A 19,741-nucleotide genomic window follows, 5' to 3' on the forward strand; every position below is an offset into this window, starting at 1 on the left:
ACTCTTTCTCTATAATAATACTAACTTCGGCATTCAATTCTTCATATGAAGAAGAAGTTACCCAGTAAAACCAAGATGACGAGCAAAGATTCGATCAAATAGTTGATCGGAATCTAAAGGGAGATCCAAGAGCTTTTCTATGATATCCTAGTCACTAGGACATCAGCCACCAAGATTATATCATTATCTTCAATGAAATTTTGCAGGAAATCCCTCTCCTCCAATAAGGGTAGCACAGGAGGAACTTCAAAGTAAATCCTTTAATTTTTTTATTTTTTTTGTATTTAGATTGCTTCAATGTTTAAATATCAAAAATAAATTTTAAAAAATAAAAAATATTATTTTAGTATAGTTTTAAATCAATAATATTTAAAAAACAATCTTTATTATAATAATAAACAGGATGGAGTTATCTTTGTTTGAAAAATTGTTTGAAACTGTACAAATGGAGAATTTTAAAAAACAATTATTATTATAATAATAAACGGGCTCATTCATTTATGCTAAGAAAAACAACAAAGACGGAAAATTAAGAAAATTAGTTAATGGAGTTATATTTGTTCAGATTGTGCAAGTGCAGAATTGAAGATGAACTTAAGGACAACTTGCGTATGGAAAATCTACTTTGAGCGACGAAAATCTTCAAGGTCAAAACGAAAGAGAGGTTTTAACACACAAATCCATCGAACCTTGAGAAAAATGAGAGGATTTCACTCTATGACGCCATACTTCTTCAGAATTTCTTGCCTCCACGTTAAAAACGAGATTAATGAAACAAATTGTTCAAAGACTAGAGGGGATTTTGGACGTAATAGCAAATAATAAAACAATTAGTCCCTTTAGTATTTTGCAAGATAAATTAAGTAGTCCCTCTAATTTTAAAAATAATTAATTATTTTTTTTAATTAATATAGATATTGAATTAGTTTGCTTGCGTATATTTCTATTAATTTTATAAACTCTAAAATTAACGATTAAATAAATTTTCAATAATTCTAAGATTTGTAAAATTTAAATTAATAAATTTCAAGAGCAAATCTAAAACATAATCATTTAAATTTTATTTTTAAAATTAAAATAATTAATTATTTACTTAACTAGCATTGATCATGTTTAATTTAATGTTTTTTTCAAGAAGATGTTCTTTTTGCCATCATTATTTCCGTGTTATATATCTTCTTTGTTCTATCTCTTAAAAAAACATATATAAAAATTTGGGAAAATACATGAAGTTGGTGAAAAGAATCAAAGTACAGGTAGATTTAAAAATATAAGGAACTAATTAATTATTATTGAATTTAAAAGGATTATTTAATTTGCTCGGAGAAAAATGCGCCGCTCACCGTCCGCGAGGAACATACGTACAAACTGCTAAAAGATATTTAGAACAAAAAGCTTATGAGCTAAAGATCAACCATGCACGTGGCCACCTCTTGCTAACGCGACGACAATTTGCAAGTCCACAACGGCAATAAAGTCAATTTTATTTTGATTTTTTTATATAAATCCATCCTGGAATTTCGTTGCACTACAAGAACGAGTAACAGATGTATCAAATGATGATGATTAGGGCTAACAGCACCTTAATGATGATGATTTGGGCTAACAACACCTTGATTAGCTTAGGCAAAGCAGCATCACCAAAAGATTAGGCTCACAAAACAATCAACAATTTGAATTGGATGACATAAAAACAAGATCATAACGAGAGAAGTTCCTCGAGATTCTTGAAGTGGAACTTAGTTGATCAATTTTAGAAAATACTTGACCTTTTTTAGTATCACGACAAAAACTAACGTGCCAAAAATATCAAAATTCAGCTGCTCCGACAAAAACCTTAGAAAATATCTTAACTTACGTGGGAATTGTTAGACATGACTAGCAAACAAGTGTCACTTCTACGTAACGGGGAAATATTGTTAGTTTGAAGGTTGTTTTTTAATTGATTTTAGTTTGGAAATTTATTAGAATAATATTTATGTATTTATATGAAAAATATGCTTGGAAGTAGAGGCGGAACCAGAAAATAAAATTAAAAAGGGTTAAGATGTTAGTTGTTTTATTATTTAGATTAAAAATATAAATATTATTAAGAGAAGGGCTGGAAAAAAATTTATATAATTTTTTACTGTTTATCCTATGGTGTTTTTAATACATGATCATGGAATTTGATAGCATGGACTAACAACGAGCTTACTTAGCTCCTGCAAGAGTCAATTTACAACCAATAAAATTATGCTCGTGTGTGCTAGCATAATTATATCGTGTAAGATACGGGATTCAATCCAAGAAAAATAAGTATGAAATAAGGATTCAAAATTCAAAATTCAAAATTCAAAATAATTTTACATAATTAAATACGCCAAACAAGCTATTAATTAAGGAAACTCAATTGAGACCCTCCAACAAATATATTAAAGTTGACCAAAAAAAAGAAGAAGAAGAAGTAGAAGTAAGCTGCACAGAATTAATTAGTCAATTGAGGGGGCAAGTCAGTATAAGTTATTTATCTTTTATTGCAGTTCTATTGTGTTTTTAAATTTTATTTTAATTTTAAATTAATATTTTTTGATATTTTAAAATTGTTTTGATATATTAATATCAAAAATAAATTCTTCAAAATATAAAATATTATTTTAATAGATTTAAAATAATACTTTGAAAAAATACATTTTATAAACATTCCAGTGGATCCAGGAAACGGTGATTTACCCTTTGTGGACGATTTCTTGCAGCGTATAAAATAATAAGTGGCAGCCCAATTCGGTGTCCAATATCCAATCATTTCTTCTCCTTTCTCAAGGGAAACAGCTCAGCTCAGCTCAGCTCAGCTCAGCTCAGCACAGGCCTCATATCACTTCCTTGAAACCTCACCGACCGATCTCACATACCGATTCGTGATTCTGATAACTAACTTGATTTGATATATTGATTTGTGATTTGCATGATTTGGAGTATAGGTTAGGTAATAAGCCTAAGTTAAAAAAAAAAATTACTTAATCTATTGCCATTAATATTTTTTTATTTTTTAAAAATTATTTTTAAAATTAGCATATTAAAATGATTTGAAAATATTAAAAACATATTAATTCAAAATAAAAAATAAAAATTTTTAAATTTTTTCAAAAATACTTTTCAAACATAATATCAAACACCTTCTAGCATCACAACCCATTTAGCATACCCTTTGAAATTTCGGGTTGATTCACAACCCATTTAGCATAAAAAACCCAGTCACAATCTGACAAGTGTTTTTTTCTAAAATGATATTGTTATTTTATAAAATAAAAAAATTAAATTAATCTAAATAAAGTTACTTAGCCCCTAACACCGAATTTGTCCTAACTCCGTGCAGAGTACACTTGATGCACCGTCATGTTGATGTTAATTAATAGAATGAGGGCCCCATGGGCGGAGCGTGTTGCAATTCGTACCCTCCATTTCTCGAACACTTGTCCAGTTTTATAACCTCAAATTACTCATGTGATAAATCACTTTCACAGACCTTTTTCAGCATAAGACGGTGAAACTTTTCCTCTTTTTTTTTTTAATTAAAAAAAGACAACATGATAACCCTAGTGAAGCTAGTGAAACCCTACAAGACATCAAAGTCCGGCTCTCAATGTTAATAATTATCTTCAACCATATAATATAATTACTTAATCTTCACATGTTTTTTTACCGAACCAAGCACCTAGTCTAGTTAATATAAAATTTAAATTACAACTACGAGGGAAGGGATGTAATTTAAATAATTAAATTTTAAAGTTATTAAAAATTGTATAATTATTAATTTTAAAATTTATAAAATTAATTAAAATATATATAAACTGGTTTAAATATTTATATTAATAATTAAAAAACTTAAATTACTTGTATTTTATTAAGAATTAGGAATTAAAGCCAAATCTCTAGGAAATTATTCATAATCCAGCATAAGATGGTGAAACCTTTCCTATTTTCCTTAAAAAAACAAACAAACAAACAGCATGATAGCCCTTATCGAGTCTAAACCATTTGAAACCCTCTGAAATATCGAGGTACAGCCCTTAATGTCCCTCAATGCTAATAATCATCTTCAACCATATAATATAATTAATTACTTAATCTTCACATGGTTTTTTTTACCAAAACCAAGCACCTAGTCTAGTAAATATAAAACTTAAATTATAATTACGAGGAGTGAATGTAATTTAATTATTCAAGTTTTATATTTACTTTTTTAAAAATATCAATTTAAATCCTATAAATTTTAAAATCATTAAAAATTTATATAATTATTAATTTTTGAATTAATAAAATTAATTAAGATATACGTAAGTTAGTCTAAATACCTATATTAATAATAATAAAAACTTAAATTATTAGTATTTTATTTAGAATTATAAATTAAAACCAAATCTCTAGAAAATTATTCATAATTCAGCATAAGATGGTGAAACCTTTCCTCTTTTTCTTTAAAAACAAACAACATGATAGCCCTTGTGTAGTGGAAACTATTTGAAACCCTCTGAAATATCGAGGTACAGCCCTCAATGTTAATAATCATCCTCAACCATATAATATAATTAATTACTTGATCTTCACATGGTTTTTTTTTTACCAAAACCAAGCACCTAGTCTAGTCAATGACTCAATAATAATCAGCTCGTCACGTTTGTAGCTTTTCATTTCCACAAGGAATATTATTGAACAGAAAGGATTTGGCAGCCCTGTCCTCGTCATCTTGAAAGTGATGTGAAATTTTGAGCTGGGATTGGATGGTGCCGTCTGTAAATGCTCCAATCTTTAGTTCTAACGTTAATTACTCATTTAATACTCTTCAACATGTAATTAATTTCAACAAATATTATTATTTCTCTTTCGATCTCGCTTTGAAAAACAAATATATATATATATACACTCACCTTTTCTTTTCTCGCTTTGAAAAACAAATATATATATACACACACACCTTTTCTATTATTTCTCCACTCCCAAGATTTTTAGTTTAATTCAACATCACTGATTCCTTTTTATTTTTAAATGATGAATTTGATTAATCTTTTAAATTCTATAGTTTCATGTGAGTATTTAATGGAATTTGTTAATGCATTTAGATGGAGAGACGACATAAGGGTAGAATTGAAAACCTCAAATAATGTAAGGGTAGAATTGATGGATGCTATAATAAAAACAAGAAGATTTTCTCTTAGGCAATCCCGAAAGAACAGACGACAATTTTTGCACAAGTCGACATTTATTTCACATGAAAGCACACTGCAAACTTTCCACAGAGAAATTGCCAGGAAATAGCCATGTTCGCCCTGGCTAGTCATGTTCTTGCTGGCAAGGAAACATGAATATGAACAAGATCATGTCTTAATCTTAGCCTCCAAATTGGACTTCAAACCTGGTTGTTGCATGCTCGCCAAGGCGGATTCCATTTTGCCTGCTCTGCAGTCTGCATTAATTCTCTCCCAGTGTTTTACCATGCAGTTTCCTAAGGTCTCTTCATTGGTTGCTTCAGAGGAGACCCAGTGTGACAATCAATTTAGTTGATTCGATGACAACTTCGGTGATCTTTAAAAATAAAAATAAAAAATGACGAAGAAATTGAGAAAATAAATAAATAAAGAAAGCACCAGCTTGACTGTTTTTACATTGAAGTTGGTGTGATGCACCCATTTCTTTTATTTTTTTAAAAAAAATTAAATTTAATAAAGAATAAAGAATAAAAAGATCTTATATAATTTGGATTTTTTTCAAAATAAATAAAAAATCCTACGTGAAACAAAAATAAGCTAATGAAGTTCAATATACAATTAAATAAATGTTAAATAATAAAATTAAAAAAATATAAATTTTAAAAACAAAATAAACAAGCAAATCTAGTTGAATGTTCTAAACTAGAGATAATATTTCAATCTTGCAAACTGTTAAATCCTATTCTCCGGTTCAATTAAGAATTTTAATTTTTAAATATTTTAATATTAATAAATAAATAAATAAAAATATCATCTTAAAGCTAAATGAGAGTGTTGTTTTGAAAATTTGAATGGCTGGGCATTAAAAATGAGGAGGAGAGAAAGGGAAAAAAAAAAAAAAGTTTATTAACACTAAACTAAAAAATTAAAAAATTATTGACCACACATGCTACCCGGTCATTGAGAGGACACCAAAATAATTCTAATGTTGCCCTAGAATCCTGCATTTAACTTTTGAGTGATGTTGCATGCATTATTCGGTGTGCTTACACTAGCAACGCACATGTAAGCCACTTTTATTTTTAATAGTATTTATATTTACTGAGTTACTAACTATTTGAAGTAAATTTGATAATAATAAAAAAAAAAACTATAATGAAAAGAAAAAAAACCTGAGCAAATACAAGTGAAGGAAACTTTAATTTTAAGGATATTAAAGTTATTTATGTGTGTTTTAAAAAGAAAAGAAATACAAAAAAAGTTTCGAACATCAATTTTAAAATATTTGATTTTATAAGTAATTTAGTTATTTTTTATGCAATTAAAATATAAAAACATGATACTTTTTCTAAACAATATGATAATAACAAAAAAATCTTATAAAAAAGATTTTATTATCTCTTATACCAAGTTATTTTAGCTATGCCACTAAAATGTAAAACAATCAAGATATTTATAAATAATAATAAATGGATCTTATAGAAAAGATTTTATTATTCCTAATTGTTATTTTATTTTATCAAGAAGGATAAAATAGTCAAGATGAAACTACCCCAGAATGAATTAGCCCCATAGTGTTTGCTAATGTCTTTTAGGTTTATTTTTTTTAATTAAAAAAAAAAAAAAGAAGAAGGAGAAGAAAAAGAAAGGCAAAGGCAGTTTTTAGATAGCTTAAAGAGGACATCAATGCAATTTGATAAACAACTCGGGGCCAAGTTAATCATTATATAAAAAACTGTCCAATCACAACTCATTAATTACTGAAACAACACACAAAAAATTAATTAATTAATAACCCTATAAAAATAATCACAATTAATTAACTAATCAATATATAAATGTAAATAATACTCCTACTAATGCTCTAATCTGCAATACCTAGTGATATAAAGCTGCTTGCTTTTCTCTTCTCCCCCGACTTATTGCAGAGAGAGACAAGGACAGAGAGATAGAGAGAGAGCATAGCTCTCCTGCTACCCTCTTGGTTTGCTTCTTGCAGAAGGTTCTCTTCGATATTTTTATTATCCTCATCACAAGCTTCTCTCGCTACTATATAATATATATAAAAGAAAAAAAAAATACCAAAACATTCGTAGAGAGAGAAAAATTAAAAACAAATATTACTAAAATCTAAGAGGTTTCGTGGAGAGAACCGTTGTGTTTGTAGAGAGAGAGAGAGAGTCTGAAATTCCTCTTTAATCTCCTCACGTAATCACTTTCTGCTGCCTTTAATCCTCTACTTCAAACTTCTCTCTTCAGTCTACGTTAACCAAGAAAGTGTCATTTGATTTTCTCTGTTATTTTGCTGTCATTTCTTGTGTTTTTTTGGTATTGTGAGAGCAGGATTCTGGTTTTTTCTTTGGGTTTATTTGGATTTATTTGGATTTGGGCTAATTTGGGAGATTTTGATGATGGGTCGCTGATGATTTAGGGTTCTGTTGGAGTAATCATTGGTTGGTCTGTTGTGATTTTGTTTGTTTAGAGGGATTTTGAGGTGGGCTGTTGCTGATTTGGGTTTTTGTGGTGGATTTGAGCGTAAAGGTTGGAGCTTTTTTTTTTTTGGTTGTTTTGGATAAAGTCTCTGGTGCGTGTGGGTTCATGGTCGGTTGATAAAAATTGGTGCTTTGTTGATTCAATCTTTGGTTTTTACGGTATGTTTGCGGGTCTTGCAGATTTCAGTGGTGGACTTGGTGATAAGGAAGGGCTAAAGCTCTAAAAACTGTTAATTTCCCATTTGGTTCCAAGGGATTGAATTGAATCGTTTCTGCGCAATCGGACTGGTTTTGGGGATTTTTTTATTTAAATTATCTCTCAGTGTTGGTGTTTCTTGTTGGATTTTATTTTCAAGGCTGATAATTCTGCTTTAAAGATAAGATGAGTTCAAGCATCACAGAAGGTGTGGTAAATCAGGCCAAGCTTGTAGTTCATCTAGCAGAAAATGGTCATTCATTTCTACTTGATTGCGATGAAACAACGCCTGTGGAAGCTGTTATGCGGCGTATTCAATCAGTTTCTGGGATTAACTTCAACGACCAGCTTGTTCTGTGTTTGGAGAAGAAACTTGAACCTCAGCGGTCGCTTTCTGCTTATAAGCTTCCATCTAGTGATGGAGAAGTGTTTGTATACAACAGAGCAAGGATGCAAACCAATCCCCTCCCCCCTGCACTCGAACAAATTGATGTCCTTGAAATTGCAGATCCTCCACCGCCAGCTTCTTCACATAACCCCCATCCTTTAGATGATGCTTCAGACCCAGCTCTGAAAGCTTTGCCATCTTATGAAAGACAGTTTAGGTACCATTACCGTAGAGGTCAAGCAATGTATAGGAGAACCCAAGTAAAGCATGAGCATTGCCAGAGGTTATTGAGCGAGCATAAGGTTCAGGAGAGGGCAATGGAGGTTGCTAGGATTAATGTGCAACAGTTCTATAGAGCAATTCTTCAGAATTACTCAGAGTTCATGAAGCGTTATGCACAACAACACAGGATACATTTAGATCTTTTAACGAATTTTGAGAGAGATTTAGAGAAACTGAGGTCGACCGAGCTTCATCCATCTTTGCAGTCTGATTCACGCAAATGCTTAGTGGATTTTGTGAAGGAAGATAACTTGAGGAAGGCCGTGGAGAATTGTAGCAATTCACATAGGCAGTTTGAGAAGAAGGTATTGGAGTTCAAGCAAAAATTTAGTGATGCAAAGCGCAAAGTGGAAGAACTATTTTCTTGCGGAGCAGCATCTTCTATTAGGAATCTAGATCTTACCATCAAGGAGCATCAGCGATTCATCAATGAACAGAAGAGCATAATGCAGTCTTTGAGGTTTGTTGATTTCGTTTTCAATCATTTGAACTGCCTTCCTATTTACAGTTATTCTGTATGATTTTTGAGCTTGTTAGATTTTTCTTGATTGATTTAGTATGTTGATTCTTATAAAGCATTGCTGTGATAATACATCTTATCACTTTCAAGTATTGAGCTTATAGCTTTTCCTATAATTTTTATAATACAGCTGGGTCATTGTTATGCCAAACTTATATAATTGTTGCTCTGAGGGTTTTTTTTTTCATTTGGTAAGCGTAGAGGAACGAATGGTGTAATGGCTGCTCAGTGGTGGTTGCATTTGATATGACTCACTAGTCTGTCTTTTTTATAGATAATATTACCTGTCACACCCCCCACCCTTTTCTTATGTAGGCTGTCATTTAGATCATCAGACTCATCTCTCGTAGTCCCTCTACAGCATCCAGGGAATTTATTTGTTTTTCCATTTGATGCATGTGCTGTTGAATATTTTGTTAAAGACGACCTATGACAATATTGTTATTATCTTAAGGGACCTTGAGAGTAGAAGTACAAAATTATGCTTTGGCTCAATGCCACTGGTCTGACAATTTTCGTTGGAAGTAGGAGTTGGACCTGAATGAATGAGAATTCCTGGTCCCCATTCACTTCTAGATTTCAGCTTCAGCTTGGTGTGTGTGGTTTGTATATTTTAAAACATTCAAATGTGTGCAATAACTTGATTAATACCCTGTTTTTTTTTTTTTTTTCCCCTACAACATTGGGAATTAGGAAAATATACAAAACCTATAACTCACTAAGCTAACCCCTGAAAATCCAAAAGATGTGTTTCATGAATCCATGAGAATCTAGGTTCCTGAAATCCACTAAAACAAAATTCTGAATTCAATTTGTATTCGTGAAGCAGCCATTTAATGTATGAACCCTTAAGATCCCTGAGACATGTATAGAAGCAAACTTCCTACTAAAGTAAAATACCAAATGATATTAATATTTAAGTTCTCAAACTATACAACTATATTCGATAACTATTTACAAGTAAAATCTATATTTTCTATTTTCTTGTCTCATATTAAAAACTCTAGTAGTTAGGCTGTAGGAGGATAATCTACATTCCACTGATTAATGGATGTGAGCTTTTATTCATGCAGCAAAGACGTAAGCACGGTAAAGAACCTTGTGGATGATTGTCTGTCATGCCAATTGTCTTCCTCAATTCGACCTCATGATGCAGTTTCAGCCCTGGGCCCTATGTATGATGTCCATGACAAGAATCATTTGCCCAGGATGCTGGCTTGTGAACATTCAATTTCCAAACTGCTTGATTTTTGCAATGATAAGAAGAATGAGATGAATGTCTTTGTGCATGATTACCTACAAAATATCGCCTATGTTACTTACCTCATGAAAGATGTGAAGTTACAGTTTCCTGCTTTTAGAGAGGCAATGTTGTGTCAGGATAATATTTTTAGGGGCTTAAAGCTATTTCGTGGGATCGGTCCTGCATATAGAGCCTGCCTTGCTGAAGTTGTGAGAAGAAAGGCTTCCATGAAACTTTACATGGGTATGGCTGGACAACTGGCTGAGCGGCTTGCTACAAGGAGGGAGGTTGAGGTTAGGAGACGGGAGGAGTTTCTGAAGACAAACAATTTATATATACCAAGAGATATATTAACGTCAATGGGGCTATATGATACTCCTAACCAGTGTGATGTCAATATAGCTCCATTTGACACTAATTTGCTTGATATTGACATTTCAGACCTGGACCGTTATGCTCCTGATTATTTGGCTGGACTTCCTTCAAAAGGTGATAAGACTGCAATCTTGAAAGGTTCATTTTCTACATCTAATGACTGCTATCACTCAGCTGAGATGGAAGAAATTGGTGAGGAAGCACTTGAGAAAGATTGCTCTGAGGAGCCCCTCGAGGGCTGTGAGTTGTTAGAGATTGCTGGAACTAGCAAGATGGAAGTTGAGAATGCAAAACTGAAAGCTGAACTAGCTTCTGCAATAGCCCTGATATGTTCCCTTTGCCCAGAAATTGAATACGAGTCAATGGATGATAGCACAGTGGATAGTCTATTGAAGAATGCAGATAAGACAAATGAAGCCTTGCGGCTGAAAGATGAGTATGGAAAGCATCTTCAATCTTTGCTTAAGGCAAAGCATGTGCAATGCATGTCATATGAGAAGCGCATTCAAGAACTAGAGCAGAGATTGTCTGAGCAGTATTTACAGGGGCAGAAACTTTCAAATAGTAAAGATGCATCAGACTTTTCTCTTTTAGCTGCAAAGACTGAAGACTGTAAACCAGAAATTTCCAGCGGTGGTGAAGCACACATGCCTTATGCATTGACCTCAGAGCCCATGGATGAGGTTTCTTGCATTTCTAGTTTGAATGCGAAACTGGGGCTTTTCACCAGGCAAACAAGCAAAGGTAGAGAAGGCTTTGATGAAAATATGATGGACTCCTCTGGGATGTTGAATACTCAGTTGGATTCATCAATGGCGGAGCCTCATCATGAAGAGCTGCAAGTTTGTGATAAAGATGGGAAGGACAAGATGGTGGGACAACTGGGCATGTCACTGACTAACAGTTCCACAGCTGAGAGCATGCCTGAGCCTCTCAATGTTGCACCATCTGATGCAGACGCTGAGCCTAAAGTCAGTAGTGACCATGACATTGTGTTAGACCTTCAAACTGCACTTGCAGAAAATTCAAACCAGTTGAGTGAAACTGATGCCAAGCTCAAAGCTGCTGTGGAGGAGGTTGCTGTGCTCACAAGGGAGTTAGAAATGAGTCGGAAGCTCCTTGACGAATCTCAGGTACTGGCACATGAACTGCCTTTTGTCCTCTGTGGTTTTCTTGGTGTTTATGTTGCTCTTATTCACTCAATTACATTGTAGAGTTGTTCTGGGTGGTGATCCCATTTATCCATATTTAGTATTTGTACCATATTGCTCAACATTATTGAAATGCTTAGATAATCATTTTTGTATACGATTTGTTTTTTGGTAGATCCCGTGATGGACAAGGTGTATTGGTTATTAGTGGACAACAAGTTCCTAGAATTCCTATGAACTAATAATTTTCCCAAATAAGCAGCTTCCTTCTGTTACTAAATTACGCCTGGCTTCAATGTTTTTTTCCATGCATAACAATGTTCAAAATGCATTTATTAACTGTTCTCAACATATACTGACAATTTCAACTTCTTGCTGTGCAAAAGATGAATTGTGCTCACTTGGAGAATTGCTTGCATGAAGCAAGAGAGGAAGCTCAAACTCATCTTTGCGCAGCTGATCGAAGGGCTTTGGAATACAATAAACTACGTGCATCTGCTGTGAAACTCCATGGCCTTTTTGAAAGGCTTAGTAGGTGCTGTGTATATGCTCCAGGTGGAGTTGCTGGTTTTGCTGATTCTTTGCGTGCTTTAGCTCAATCTTTGGCCAAGTAATTTTCCAGAATCCTCTCTACTTTTTTTTCTCCATACAAACTTTAACTCAGTTGCAAGGCTCAGCTCTGTCTTAGTCCCTTGCTTGTTTTGAAATTTGTTCATATCAAATTATCAATGGAACTTTTTCATCATGTCGTTTGTAATTTATTGTCTGTCAATGTCTAGAAATGTCAGCTTGAGGCCCTGACATCACAATTTTTGTCTAATAGCTTATCCTACACTATTTTAACCATTCATTTTTCTACACTCAAATATTGTTTGTCATTACGAGGAATCTTAAATTTAAGGGTTGCAGGAATTTTTAGGGGCTTCTTTCATAATTTCTTTTAGAGTTTATCAGTGGCATTCAAATTTCTTATGGTGATTGCTGATGGAACGAATTGCTATCTTTTTTCTGTAAAACTTCAGTTTTAAGCTTTGAAAATGACAATGGCCATGGTTTAATTTTTTAATCTGATCATTTTCAGTTCCAGCAATGACAGTGAGGATGAGGGTGCTGCTGAGTTCCAGAAATGCGTTCGCGTTCTTGCTGATAAAGTTGGTTTCTTGTCCACACACCTTGATAAGTACACCAAGCTTGAAGCTGCAAATGAACAACTTGGAAAAGAATTGGAAACGAAGAAGGAGCTGGTTGCAACTTTGTATAAAAAGCATCAACTTGAGAAGCAGGTAGTCTGAACTTGCTAATGGTGTTCTAGCTTTATCTATAGAGCAACATTTAATCTGTACTCTTCGTTGCCATGGATGTTCAATCTCTCTGATTTACTGTTTGCAAGCCACTGATCCATGCTTTCCTTCTAATTACTATACGTGATCTTTTTTTTCTCATCAATTGCTTGTGATCATTGGTTTTAAACTCAACTCTAATCAGTTCTTGACTTGGTAACTGGCCTTTGTTTCCAGTGGAGCCTTCAAGCAGTGGTTGGTTATCTGGTGCTTTTTTTGGTGCTTTTTTTGGCGTAATAAACTTCGACTGTTTCTGGCCCTGCCAGATTTTAAGTTCTGCCTCTTGACGTGCAGGGATCCCTTTTACATGGTGCTCTGTGCTTGTCTTCTAACTGTAAAAGTTTGATATCTTTGTTGATGTTTTTCTGCAGGCAAACAAAGAAAGGATATCTTTTAGCCGGTTGGAAGTTCATGAGATCGCTGCATTTGTTCTCAACTCAGCCGGACATTATGAGGCTATCAACCGGAACTCCTCTAACTACTACCTGTCTGCTGAATCTGTGGCCCTGTTCACAGACCATCTCCCAAGCCGACCCAGCTACATTGTTGGGCAGATTGTGCATATTGAACGCCAAGCTGTCAAGCCATTGCATCCTGCCTCAACTAGGCCTGAGCATGGTAGGGCAGATCAACTGGATCTTCTGACCACTGACCCAGGGACTGACCTGTTGAACTTCAATTTGGGATCGACTTCCAACCCATACAATCTTCCTATGGGGTGTGAATACTTTGTAGTGACAGTAGCCATGTTACCTGATACAAGCATTCATTCAGCGCCTCCTTCCTGATCCCCTGCTTCAGGCAGACAAGACGTGATGGAAGAAACTAAGTGTACATATATAATAATATATATATATAAAAGATGAGCCTTCATCTGGGAATTGAACAACTTTGTATCTTTCTGTACAGCTGATTATCCAAATTAAGTTGATTTCCCCTCTGTACATAAATCTTCTGTTTTTAAGCATGTACAAAAACTGTGAATATTCATCCATCTCTCGAACTTTAATTTAAAGCCCCCATTTATTCTTCTTCCAAAATATGTGCCTTTTTATATTTTGTAGTTTCTTCCAAAATATGGTTTTGGTGTGTTTTTAGGATCGAGGACCAATCATTTAAACCGAGGGGTATCATTTAGATCAAGTGGTTTCACTTGATCAAGTTAGCATGCTTCTCATTTAGCTTTCTCGGTTTCGGCCCAGGTAAGGCTGCAGCATGGATGCCTACCCAAGACGGAATTGAAGAAGTGGATTTAGCCTCGGTTTTAAGATATCCTTGGCTGAAAACTACCTCTAAATGGGTGTTGGAGAAATTGTCAACTTTGGTTTATTTTTTTCTTAAAATAATATTATTTTTTTTCTTTAAAATTATCTGATATTAACTCAACCAGGTTAACCCTTTAACCCATCACGTTAATATCAAAACTAGATTAAATTAGAGCCTGACTCAAATAAAGTTTCAATATGGGCTTGCCGGGTCAATTGTTTCGCCAAACCAAACCTAATTACTGCTTGTAAACCAGATTTCCAAATCCAAGGAGCTAGTAATTTGACAGAGATGTGCGAAACCCCAGATTCTGTCATTGATGATTGTTTACAGACCCACCTAATTGAAAATATATACAAAGGCTCGGATGAATTGCATAGCGTCCACTCCTTTGTTTCAGAATTTAGAAATCTCATAAAGAAATTTCAATTTTTATCTAGGATATGTTTATTTCATGAAAAGTTATTTATTCATTATTTGAATGTGCTAAGAAAAATATTTTAATATAAAATAAATGATTTGGTGGTAATAAAATGAGAAAAGTTGTAATATTTATGATTAAAACAGTGATAGTAGTTATGGTAATTATGATATTTGTCGCATGCATGTGACGTCACGACAATATTTTTTTAGACTAGGATCTTTGTGGGTGATGAGTGGAAAAAAAGAAGAAGAATTCTTGATTTTTTTTTAATAAAAAGGGATTAGAGTCGTTACCTAGTATATTAGTCACTAAAAACCCTAAGTAGTCTCAAAGTCTAAATAAAAAGACTGATTGTGTAAAGAAAAAACATATAACTTTTAATACATTCTACCTAAGATAAATTGTATTGTTTATTTGTTTGATATAATTTAAGATAGTGTTGTGTTTTCTAAGTGTTGATCTATCTAATGGTTAAAGTTGACATTGATCCACCTCAGTAGAGTGATTCATAGCTTTATAGGTAAATCATAGCTATGTCAAAGACAAGCAAAAGCAATTTATCTTAATATCTGTCAGTGTACATAGCATGACTGAATGTCGAGGTCGAGGAGTCATTATCTAATTATTTGGTTTAGGGTCATTAGAAAATCCAAGTGGATTGATCTTATATGAAATTCTAGGGTAAGAAATTAGTTGTGGTTAGGAAAAGTATTAGCACTCCTAGCATACCTTAATTGAGGTTGTATGATTTATATGTGACTTCAAAGTATTGATGGGTTCTTAACCAATTGTCCGTTTATGGTTTAAAACAAATATTTACACTCATGAATAAATATATTATTTTAAACTTATTATGGGCTTGTATACCGAATTAAATTCTTATAGAAAAAAATCTATGAAGATGCCTAACAGAGTTCAACTATCCTGGAAGGCAAAAAAGTTCTCCATAACCCGTATATCATGATGAAAAATTCCCAATTAAAATTGGTGAATATCCAAAAAAATTATGAGAATTTTCTAATCAACTCTTGGTATTTAAATACTAGCCTACTTTTAGGTCCAATATTTATATAAGAATGCTGATCATTAATTCTCAGAAATTATTTTCTAGGATTTTTGAAATATTGACTAAGTTCTCATGAATTCAATAAACTGGTTATTAATTCTAATAAATGCATGTAAGTATATTTTTTGAATATATATATAATGCTAAATCATACCATGTATTTTTTATATTTTTTAAACCAAAATATGATTTTTATTTTTTGAGAGACTTGATCGTATGCACACAAAATAAAACATATATTTTTTTTATTTTTTAAAATGACAAAATTTTTAGAAATTTTTGAGATTTCGATGAAAAGTGGAAATTTTCAGACCAGACTAACATCTTACATTATAAGTCTATAACCTTAATATTAAGCAAAATTACTGAAAACACTTGTGAAAGACCCAAAAATAATTGTAAATTGGTTCTTGAATTTTTTTTTTGAATTTATTTGGGGCATGTTTGGCAAAAAAACTATTTTTATTCAAAGCAACATTATCAAAATAGGTCTAAGGGTGTATTTGTCAAACAATCCCTTAGGCTAAAAATTCCTTAACATAAAAAGTAACTAACCAAACAAAGTCATAGTACTTGACCCAAAACAAAACCAATTAGGTTGACTTGAAAATATTTGTTCAACCTTGAACCAAACAAAAAATCATGGTTTGACCAGAGTCAAAAGAAAACAAACACTTAAACCAAAAATAGATCAAAACTTAAAAAACACAAAACATAAAATTTTCTAAAAAATAAACATATTAAACACCAGAACACGATGAACATTTAAACCAAAACTCAAAAAACACAAATCGCAAACCAAACAAGTTTTCATGTAATCAAACACAATGTTTTGTTTGTAATCATGCATAAATCAAAAATCAAGCATTCATCTTCTTCAATTAACACTCAAAAGCAAATATTTGATAAAAATGTGTTTGGAAAGTTGAAAGAACCCTAGAATTTAAACGCATGATTATGTGTTATTGCTACATTTTAACTCTAGATTATTTGCTAAAGGTAACAAGCTAATATGTATGTGTCAACAATTAACCTAAAAACAACTAAAAAATAAGAGGCTTAAGATAAAGTTTATGCAAAGAACATGAAACCTGAATTTGAAAAATTTTTAGAAATTAAAAGACTAATGCCAAAACCACATTGCTATTAGTTCTCAAAAAGCACATTAAGCTTAATTAAATTTATAGAAATAACAAATATAACATGCACGGAGTTTCAAAGCTCAAAACTATAAAAGTTAAACAACAAACATATTCATGCTATTTGAATTCAAAACTTGATATTTTTTAACATTTAAATGTCAAAAAATACTTGTATGAATCATGAACTTGCGTTAAAAAAATCAAATTGATCAACATGCTTTCAAAATCTTTAACCTATAAACGAAAGCAACTTACCATTTTATTACAAAATAAATTCAAACACCAATCAACAAATCTCAAATACATTTTTAACATGCTATTGGGCTAAAAACATAGAATAAAATAAGCATCAAAACCAAGAATCATGCTTTTAGTGCAAGCCTTACTAGTACATTATTAACCAAAATTAGAATAAACTATCATAAAGAAAAATTTAGCAAAATTAAAAATGCTTAAAATAAGAAAAAGAACAAAACAAACTCTATTGAAAAACATTAGATTATTCTAGCATCAAAATTAATCAAAAAAATATAAGATGAGCTCAAACAACATCATAGGTTTAAACATTAAGAAAACATGAACATATAGGCCACATGGACTTTACTCTTGATCTTTTACATGGTTATACCTTCTCAAAACTTGTTGGATATGGATTGTTGTTTTTCTTCTCTATTTTTTTCCCTTCTTTCCCTTTTACTATGTTTTCCTTCCAAACCTTTTTAGACCCTCTATATTAGGCTCTTGAACCTTCACACTAGGGTCCTTGTATAGTGTGTTTCTTCATGTTTTTCTTTTAGTTTCTCATTATTTTGTTTTATTTTTCAAAAGATATTTTATAGGGTTTTGCTAGGTTTTTGATGTGTTCAAACGTAAATTAATCAAAGCTTAGCTCTCTGATCAAAATGAGAGGGTTCTGGAGCACATTTTACAGCTATGAGCCTAATACCTATGTTGGTTTTTCAATAGTGGTTTTGTAACAAACTTAATTTTTTGAGGTTTTGGTAGTTTTCCAAATATGGAAACCAACGAGTTTTTTTCTGGCATTTTGATCTTGAGAGAAACGTGGTCAGCCTTTGATAAAAACCTACTAATAAAGCTTGAAGTGTGAAATGGGTATCATAACTATTGATAATTGAGTTGACCACTTTCAAGACTTTATTGGAGCAAGTTTGATGTCATCATCATTAAAGACCACCTGATCTTAGTTGAGGGTGCATATTTTTTAATTAGATCCAACTTTACTAAATTTAGAGGTCTGTAGCTCCACATTCATTTATTTAAAAGTGTCAACTTGATTAATCTATAATCTAAAAATACAGTAGTGGTTAATTGAGAATAAGATATTGTTTAGTTTGTTTAAGAAAATGAGATGTAAATATTTGATGGGAGTAGCTGATATTTGTAAAGGGGATGTTTCTTAGTTAAATGGTGGAATTAAGCTTTTCATTTGACCAAATTGACCTTTAAACTTTAATTAAAGCCTAAATTGACTTTAAATATCAATTTTTCTTGCAATTAATCATCAATAAAATTCATTAAGCCTTCCAAAATTCTCATTAAGTCCTTACCTATCTAAATTTATATTTCTTTACCTCAAATAAAAATATTTTCACTAAACTAGCCATTTTTCAATTAGAATTGGGTTGCCAATTTTGTCAATCTTATATATGTTAGTATTTCACCGACAAATTAGGCAAAGCTCTAAGCTTTCTTCATGTATATCCTTTTGTATTTTGTATGTTTTTTCTTTTCTTGATTTTTTATGGTTTAAAAAATGGATAACAATAATATCTAAAATATGTCTTACATGTAAGTTCATAATCCATGATATTAATATAAAAAAAAATATTTTTAGAATTTTTGAAATGTACGTCAAGTTCTTATAAATTTTATATATTGGTTATTAAATCAAAAAATACATGCAAATATATACACAAAACTAATTTTCTTGATTCTTTTGGTATTTAAAACATGCTAAATCATGCCATGTATTTTTTTTAATTTATTGAAATATCATTTTTTAAAAAACTTTATGAGAGACTTATCCATATGCAAATTGAAATAAAGTTATATTTTTTAAAGAATTTTTTTTTAATTTTTGTGAAGGAAAACTAATTTATTTAATACCAAAAAAGTACCTTACATGGAGTTCACAATTCAAAATTAAATACGAGAGGATAAAAAATATGGGGAACTCAAAATTAATTACAAAATGATCTTCTAAAAATTTGAAAATGTGTGAAAACTAAACTAAGGTCATGTTTGGCAAAACATAACAACATGTTTTAATAAAACTATTTTAATCAAGGTATCAACTCCATGCAAATTACTCACCAATTTAATAATCCAACAAAGCAACAATCAAAGATCAAATCTTATTAGTTTCACTAATTATATTCAAATCGCAAGCTAATTCAAGCAAATCAACACAATTCTAAACATAATTTATGCAAAAACATTTAATGCCCAAATAGCAATCACAACCTAAGAAAAATAAATTAACAATCCAACACAAATTAATTATAAAATCATCTCAAATCCCAATATACATCAAACCAAATAAGTAGTGTCCAAATAAGTTCAAAATTATACACAACAATGAGCATTTTGTTCTAAATTTCAAAATATTTTAACAACTTATCCAATAAATAATTTAAGATTATGAATTGA

General features: G+C 31.7%; 1 protein-coding gene across 1 annotated transcript; it reads left to right on the forward strand.

Annotated features, from left to right (window-relative positions):
* The first annotated feature begins 7,051 nt into the window (after positions 1-7,051).
* LOC105121215 (autophagy-like protein) lies at positions 7,052-14,213 on the forward strand. The gene is made up of 5 exons (XM_011019772.1): positions 7,052-9,004; positions 10,138-11,815; positions 12,220-12,443; positions 12,915-13,116; positions 13,545-14,213. Exons 1-5 carry the CDS (start codon positions 8,061-8,063, stop codon positions 13,959-13,961), a joined length of 3,465 nt encoding a protein of 1,154 aa, XP_011018074.1. The 5' UTR covers positions 7,052-8,060; the 3' UTR covers positions 13,962-14,213.
* The last annotated feature ends 5,528 nt before the right edge of the window (positions 14,214-19,741 follow it).

The sequence above is a fragment of the Populus euphratica genome, unplaced genomic scaffold (genome assembly GCF_000495115.2).
Source record: "Populus euphratica unplaced genomic scaffold, PopEup_1.0 scaffold31.1, whole genome shotgun sequence".
In the NCBI taxonomy this organism is placed as follows: Eukaryota; Viridiplantae; Streptophyta; class Magnoliopsida; order Malpighiales; family Salicaceae; genus Populus; species Populus euphratica.

What these genes read in the sequence shown, in the direction of transcription:
- LOC105121215 (XM_011019772.1), top strand. Translation starts at nt 8,061, where the DNA reads ATGAGTTCAAGCATCACAGAAGGTGTGGTAAATCAGGCCAAGCTTGTA. An exon ending in AGCATAATGCAGTCTTTGAG is followed by an intron (nt 9,005 to 10,137) that starts GTTTGTTGATTT and finishes TTATTCATGCAG; the next exon opens with CAAAGACGTAAGCACGGTAA. An exon ending in AGCTCCTTGACGAATCTCAG is followed by an intron (nt 11,816 to 12,219) that starts GTACTGGCACAT and finishes GCTGTGCAAAAG; the next exon opens with ATGAATTGTGCTCACTTGGA.